At 37.8% G+C, this 8,436-nt stretch overlaps 1 protein-coding gene across 5 annotated transcripts in view; it reads left to right on the forward strand.

The window, feature by feature from the left end:
- TMEM144 (transmembrane protein 144) overlaps positions 1–7,408 on the forward strand; it is a 45,112-nt gene extending 37,704 nt beyond the window's left edge. For 4 of the 5 annotated variants that reach the window (XM_003822546.5, XM_008976140.6, XM_034959324.3 and 1 more), the window contains one exon: positions 5,551–7,408. In XM_003822546.5, the coding sequence (XP_003822594.1) occupies positions 5,551–5,634 (84 nt within the window). In that variant the 3' untranslated portion in view covers positions 5,635–7,408. The other variant, XM_034959325.3, reaches the window with a different exon arrangement.
- Positions 7,409–8,436: the final 1,028 nt, after the last annotated feature.

Raw genomic sequence — 8,436 nt, forward strand, 5'->3', positions numbered from 1 at the left:
AAGTTTGGCTAATTATTTATGTAAAAATAGGCAAAGAAAAAAAAAAGCATGACAGCACATGTACCATATTTCTGAAATGTGCAATTTAGATTAGCTAGGCCAGTTTTCTTATAAAATAAGGATTTCTAAACTTAAGAAAATGACTGTTTGCTCTTTTCTATTTTAAAAAATGACTAAGATAAGATTACAAGTATTAAAAGAAGAGAGAGGGCCAAGCTGAAAGCAAAGAATTTAAAAAAAAAAAAAAAAAACAAACCTGGGGCCAGGCATGGTGGCTTATGCCTGTAGTCCCAGCTCTTTGGGAAGCCAAGGTGGCCAGATCACTTGAGCTCACGAGTTCAAGACCAGCCAGGGTGACATGGTAAAACCCTGTCTCTACAAAAATACAAAAATTAACCAGCTGTGGTGGTGCATGCCTCTAGTCCCAGCTGTTTGGGAGGCTGAGATGGGAAGATGGCTTGAACCTGGAAAGTGGAGATTGCAGTGAGCCAAGATTGCACTCTGGCCTGAGTGACAGAGCTAGACTGTGTCTCAAAATAACTAACCAAATAAATAAATAAACAAAAAATCTTATATGTCATCTACAAGCAAAATTTAACAGGTGTCCAGTGGTACTTATTCAATGCAGACACCTAATTGCCTCTTGACAGCTGATTTAAAGAAAAATTTTAAATACTTACAAGCCAATCAGTTTAGAAAAGCGTCATCAACTAAACACTAAAGCCTAAATATCATAAGAATAATTTTTAAAGTATTTTTGTAGAAACAAGACAAAAACCCCTAAACTCTAAAGAAGAAAACAAAAGCAAACCTGTTATCTGCAGGACTCATAGGTACCATCAGTTATATATCTTAAAGCAGTCCTTGAAGATGCATATTTAAAAGTCTACAACCTACAGCTGCGAGGAATAAAGCTGAGAGCCAAGCACCTTTTGTGTGAAGGACTTTAATGATTCCATTTAGTTTTAATGCCATCAGTGCATCAGTTGGATGTTTTCATACTTCTGATACTTTTTTGTTGTTTTTTTGTTTGTTTGTTTTTTGAGACGGAGTCTCGCTCTGTTGCCCAGGCTGGAGTGGAGTGATGCGATCTCAGCTCACTGCAAACTCCACCTCCTGGGTTCAAGCGATTCTCCTGCCTCAGCCTCCCGAGTAGCTGGATTACAGGAGCCCACCACCACGCCCAGCTAATTTTTGTATTTTTAGTAGAGACGGGGTTTCACAGTGTTGGCCAGGCTTGTCTCGAACTCCTGATCTTGTGATCTGCCCGCCTTGGCCTCCCAAAGTGCTGGGATTACAGGCGTAAGCCACCGTGCCCGGCCCTGATATTCTTTTATATCTGATATCTGTTACTCATTGGGAAATTCATTTTAGATTATTAAATCTTTAAGCTAGATATAAATTATATTTTTACCAACACACTTTAGTCAGTATGTCTACAGTAATGCCAACACAGGCAGGTACTACCACAACAATGTATAGGTCAGTAAGCTACTCCCTGGAGAATGAGATGATCTATTATCTTAGTAGAAATCCAAGTTAAAAAACTTTCTGCTTTGGGAAGAATGTTAGCGTGCTCTTTCCAAGAGTTAACATCCACCTTTGATGAAGGAAAACCATTGCTGTTGCCCAACTATAATCAGTCTTTTTCTCTAGGAGACTGGACAGTTTTAGCAAAATCTTAACATTGAAGGGGAAAAAAATTTTTCCCCTATGAGAACATTATTCTTCTGTCTACATAGGTAATAAAATAGCACTTAGCAATGTATTCACGTAATTAGATTGTAGAGTGCTTGTAACTGAAGACCCATTTTTTAATTTAAGTAATTGCATCAATTTCAAATTCACAAAGTATACGTGGAAATCACCTTAGTGTATTTATTGTTTGAACAAATGTTTATGGAATACCTATTCTGCATTAGTACCAGTATCTAGGTGAGAATTGCAGTCTTAAAAACTAAGAAAAAAAAGGTGCTGGGAAATCCAAAGCCTACTGCCAGGTGTGTGTGTGTGTGTGTGTGCGCGCGCGTGTGTGTGTGTGTGTGTGTGTTTAAATAAGGGGTTCTGCACTTGGCAAGGTTTTCCGGTGCTTCTACTTGTAGAATTTGGGATTAAAGTGGCTTCTGTTAGTGCTAAGGGTCACACTGAATCAGACAATTCAACTGGCCCCAACCTAACTTGCAAAGACCTATCTCTGGTCATCAAACAGAGGCAAATTTATCTACTCTGATTCTTTAAGTTGAAGAAAGGGAACATATATATATATATATATATAATTTAGTTAGTAACATAATTATTTGATTTTGTTAATTAATACATAACATATATATATATTACATATTAGTTAGCATTAATCTTATGAACTAATAATACAAAAGACCTTTCCTTGGCAGTTTTCACATTCCCTCCATCCTGGACTTTGTTTCTGTTCTGTTCAGATTTATTACACAAATTTACCTCTGATCTCCGCATTCTTCCAGTAAACTAGAAACACAAGACCTTTAAGGAAGTGTGAGGGAAGTAGGCAAAATGAAACCAGACAAAAGTCCACTCTTTGAAGTGAGAATTTCATTGTGGAGCCAGGAGAGCCACGTGTTCCTACTGTCAACCCGTCTATCCTGCCCCAACCCTGTTTCCTGTGGGAGCCCAGTTAGAACTTCCCTTTCTGGGTTTCCCTCAAAGCTGACCTGGCTGCAAGGCAGCAAAGACAGAACCACCCTCTACCCTCTGACCCCTTGCATCTATGCAGGGGGAAATGAGTCTCCCTAAGCCTACACTTTGCATGGCCTGGCTGTAGGAACCCAAGTTTTGGTGCATGTTCTTCACTGAGTCCTTGAGTGAGCATTAGGGGAGATACTCATGAATCAGATTAGCCCTGAGGATTAGCCTCTAACAGCCCAGGGTCCTGCTTTTATGAACCCACTCCCCCCAACAAGTCAGTCAACTCTTGCACCAAAAACACAGCATTCTATTCCCACTATCTTTCCTGAAGTTTTGCCCAAATTTGGGTAGTGTGAGGCTATTAACCTGTTGGACCTCAGTGGCCAGAATTTTCACCAGAGAGGGAGGCCACCAGCCCTATTCCCTACAGATTTAAAGCCAGCAGGATACCAACTGCTGCCTAGAGTTGCCTCCTCTCCATTCGTTTTTTCTTTTTCCAGAACCCTTATGTGTCTTCTACAATGACTTACCCATAAACCATTGTTATTTTTCCTTTTAAAAAGGATCTAATAGTATTATTAAGTAGTGCTATTAAATTAGATTATCTGATTGTAATCTTAGATGTATCTAAAATTAGAGAGGTGCTAGTCTTGTTTTACTTTGTAATGTTCAAATCTTCCCTTAGAATACTGGAGTCTTCCGCCTTGGATTCAGACTCTCCTGATGACCCACGCTTGGGACCCTTAGACCAGGCAGCCAGAGATTGCCATGCCCTCATTGGCAGAGCCAATGCCCTTAATCAGCAGGAAGTAGATACAGAAGACTGACTTCCTCCCACATCAAGCCTTAAGGATAAGGGATGGAAATCTTTAAGTTGGGGGATGAGACAGGAATAATACAGGGTGGTCACAGATTAGGAAAATCCCAGGCAGCAGTTTCACATGACTAGCAAAAGGAAACTTGAAATAGCTGCAGAGGCCATGGGCTGATAAGACCCTGAAAAACAGCATGTGGATCAAGCTGGCTAAGACCAACTGAACCCAACATGGTGCTGGATTTGCCCTAGGTTTCACCTAGGACCTCATTATACACTCATTAACATACAAATCACACACCCACCAGCACCATGACAGTTCTGGGACCACCCATATTTGGTGTAAAAATGAGTGACACCACAGTTCTGAGAAATTGTTACCTTTTTCCAGGAATCTTCATGAATATTCCACCCCTCGGTTAAAGAAACGATGAAAATAGGAACCCCAACCCCCTTGTATGATTCTCTCTTGAGTATGTCCGCACTCCACTTTCTTGAGTGTATACTTTTCACTTTGCAACAAGTCTCTGTACTTTCACTAAAAAAAAAAAAAAATTAGACTCTTTAAACATGAAGGATATAGACAAAATGGCAGTCATTCAGAGGGGAGCAGCCAGGACAGTAAGGAAGCTTGAAACCATTCCATATGAAAAATGGTCAAAGAGCTAAAATACTGACCAGGAAAAGAGATGCCTCCAGGGATATATGAGAGTTATTTTTCAATGATTGAGGATTTATCTTGTGGGAGAGATATTAAAATCGATCTATCTGTACTCCTAGTGATGGAACTTATAGGAAATGAAATATTTCTACTTAACACAGGAAGATATTTCGTTGTTAATTCAAAGATGGGCTGGGCAACACAGACAAGTGGTTCTCAGTAGTTCCCATCTTTAAGACCAGGCACCCCATACATAACTGGGCAAGTCCAACGAAGTCATTCTTCACACCCTCTCTGCATTTCTTCCTCACCCTTCAGATCCATCTCCATCTCTCCATCTGCCCTTCATCATCTTTTCCCTGGAAGACTACAGTCACCTCCTAATTGGTCTCCTTGCATCCATTCTGGCCCCTCCAATCTGTCTGCCATCCTGCAGAAAAGTGTGAGCTTTACACAATGCAAGTCTGAAATTTTAACACAGCCAGCTGCCTGTCTTTTTAATGTCTTCCTCTTTGCTTGGAAAAACAGGACCCAAATTTGAGAGGCAGAGGTGGTCAGATCACTTGAGGTCAGGAGTTCAAGACCAGCCTGGCCAACATGGTAAAACTCTGCCTCTACTAAAAATACAAAAATTCACTGGGCATGGTGGTGCATGCCTGTAATCCCAGCTACTTGGGAGGCTGAGACAGGAGAATCACCTGAACCCAGGAGGCGGAGGTTGCAGTGAGCCAAGATCCCGCCACTGAACTCCAGCCTAGGTGACGGAGGGAGACTGTGTCTCAAAAAAAAAAAAAAAAGAAAAAAAAATAGAACCCAAAGCATAATAAGTGCTGAGGTCCATGGTCTTCCAACCTCATCTTGCTCCACTTAACTTTGATTGCTCCAGTCACACTGACCTCCTTTCAGTCCCTGGGAAATATTTTGCTTTTTCTTACAACAGGACTGTGCACATAAAATTCCTTCTACCTGGAATCTCTACTTGCTGCCCTAGTCCCCTGGCCAATTCACTGATACTTGTAGTTAGAAGCTCCACTTCCCACCCTCCAAACCAGCATCATTAAGATTCCTGTAACACACTCTCAAACAACCATGGTGGTTTGCTTTATTATTAACACCCCTCTCACATAATAACATTCTTTTCTGTGATTACTTCCTGTCTCCCATATTATATGATTGTTTGCATAAAGGTACATGTTGAAGCTTAGTGGGTGCCCACATTTATTTACGGAATGGGTGAATTCATAAGGCTCTGCAGGGGTTTGTGAGAACCTGATTACTTGGAAGGGGTAGCAAAAAAGGGTACAGGTGGCTAGAGCAGATGGTTAGTCAGGTCCCTAGCAATCTTGAGAGTCTGTCCATTTTGTGTAATTGATTCAGGCCTTATTCATCACTGTTATTCTTTTTTCTTATTCAGGGTCTACAAAACTACCTATTAATGATACTTGCATTTTGCATCATCTTGACTGGAGCCTTATGCACTGCTTTTTCTAAAATCTAACAATGACAAAACCAGCAGGTGGCAGCAGTAGTTAAGAGAACGCGTCTATCGGACAGCAGCGAGATCATGCTGAGAAAAGAGTGCATTTTCATACAGCAAATGGATCTCAGCCACTGTTGGAGTGGCTAAATGATTTTTTCCCCCAAAAATGTGAGAATGAAGGAAGATTGAGTTTCATTCAAGTATAAAAATGAAAATTTCTTCTGATGAACTGTTTATGAAGGTAGTACTTTACTGGGTGACTAAAATGTCTACATTATTATAGCATTACATACGAGGATGCTCTTTTTACCACAGTATGTACCTAGTGTTGCATAATCTAGAACACAGTATAGAGTCCATATACAAAGAATATGGACAAAGAATTACAGTCCAAATTTCTCACCATTACCCCAGTGAAGTGAGGCAGAAATACCTTGGGCGAGGAGGGAGAGCCTTACCTTCTAATGGAATTAGATTCCAAAGATATTTGGATCCTTTGTTTCATAAAGTAAATGCATAGTTGGTAACTAAATGTTAAAAAGGCCATTTTATTATTGTTAGCCAAAACTTCTGTTTATTTCAAATTAATATCGCCCAACTCTACATCATCTACCCATTTTAGCTCATAATGCTTTTGATTATCGCCAGATAAAGTCCATTCTCAGAGAACAAAAATTTTTCATCATTGAGAATATGTGCATAACATAATACATACATACACAAGTATATTCACGTACATAAATACACACAGATATGTTGCTAAAGTGAGATTGTAGGTTATCAGTAACAATTTAAAGGAAACAACCACTCTTTTGAATGTACAATTTTTTTTTCTGAAATACACTTTTCTAAAACCCTCTTAACTGGAGGTTTCCTGTTTTCTTCTTGTTTTAACTGGTGGTTTCCAGTAGGCAAAATAAAATGACAGGCATGCTAGTTTTTTTGTTTGTTTGTTTGTTTTTTTAAGAAAACTGAAATTAAGCCAAGCAGGGTGGCGCACTACTATAATCCCAGCTGCTGGGGAGGCTGAAGTAGGAGGGTCACTTAGCCCAAGAGTGCAAATCTGCCAGCCTAGGCAACATAGCAAGGTCCCATCTCTAAAAAAGAAATTTAATTTAAATTTGTAAGAAAAAAGAAAACTGAAACAGAACTGCCAGTACAATGTTTGTTGCAATTGTTTCCAAAACTTTGAAATAACAAAACCCCTATTCAAATGTAAATTTTACCCATTCCCACCTGATAGTACTGTTTATTACTTTGCTAAGCAGGAGAAACAAAACAGCTTTTTATTTGTGTGTATACTCTGAAGTCAATGTGCATGGGTTAAATCCCATCTCTGCTTCATTTTATTTGTGTGGCTTTGGACAAGTTCCTAAGCCCTCTGTGTCAGGCCCCTCATTAACAAAATGGAGTTTATGATGGCATCTACCTCACATGGTTATTGTGTGGTTGAAATTAGTTAAAATCTGTAAAGTATGTGGATGAGTATCTGGTACTTGGCAAACACTATATAATTGTTAGCTTTATTATTATGTGTTGTTTGAAGGGGAAAAAACTTTTTGTAGATTGGAGAACACCATGTAAAAGCTACTAAGCTCACCACCTTCCCATCCAAACAATTATTACTCCTCTAAATGAATACTACTTAAAAGTGATGGAGCTTCTGTTTGTTTATTGAATTGCTAATACAAATAAATATTTGATTATAACTTCTTATACTCATTTTAATTTTAACCTGAAATGTCATTAAATTATGCTGATAAACTTTGAATAAATTGTGATACAAAAGCTATTTTTCTCATTTAAATATATTTTAGAATTTTATATTGGATAACTTTTAATTATTCTTTAGTTGGGATTTCCAATTTATATGCAAAATTTTAAATGTGAAGTAAGGCAGTTTCAGAAGAAAAATGAAAAATTAGTCTTATTACCTCTATATAATTTATATATATATCTCTATATATACTTTGTATATATATATATACACACATTTATATATATATACACATTTATATATGTGTGTGTATATATATATACGCATTTATATATGTGTGTGTATATATATATACACATTTATATATATATATGTGTGTGTGTATATATATATATATACACACACACACACACACACAGACCTCTATATAGTATATAGTTTCTGGTACCAAACAAGCTTTTTCAAAATGGTTACCAAAAAGCAACTTATTATTTAGAGGCTAGTCTAAATGGGCAGTTGCCAAATCTGCATTTTGTTTGCTCACCTTAGGAAGTGAATGCCTAACTCTCTTGAGACTTTTAGGTTTTATTTCTCCTAATCTAGTATGGCTAAATTCTAGTGTTTATTTTACATTTTTCTGGCATGGCTTTCTGTCAAATGGCAACCTCATCTGTACTAAAGAGATCTTGCCATCTTGTGTACAGAGACAGAACTACATTCAGTAGAAGTAGCAGCCAATAAGGCTTGTATCAGATTATGGAAATTTTCTACCATAGGAACAGAAAATCCTAATAAATTTTAAAGGATTAATAGTACAGCATCTCCCTGAACTACAAAATCTTCTTTTATTCCTGACATACTGATTTATTTATATTCAGAGTTACTAACTACTAGACTTATAAGTCTCAATATTGATAGAGCTAAAAAACACATTGTGAAAAGGCAAGTTGTGGAACCATGTGCATAGCATAACATTTAGGTAAATTTTTAGTAACCAAAGTAATAAATACTTTCTATAAATATGTATTTATGTAAAAAAAAAGGAATTTAGCTACTAATAGTCTACTGTTGACCAGAAACCTTACCTGTAACATAAACAGTTA

The sequence above is a fragment of the Pan paniscus genome, chromosome 3 (assembly GCF_029289425.2).
Source record: "Pan paniscus chromosome 3, NHGRI_mPanPan1-v2.0_pri, whole genome shotgun sequence".
Taxonomy (NCBI): domain Eukaryota; kingdom Metazoa; phylum Chordata; class Mammalia; order Primates; family Hominidae; genus Pan; species Pan paniscus.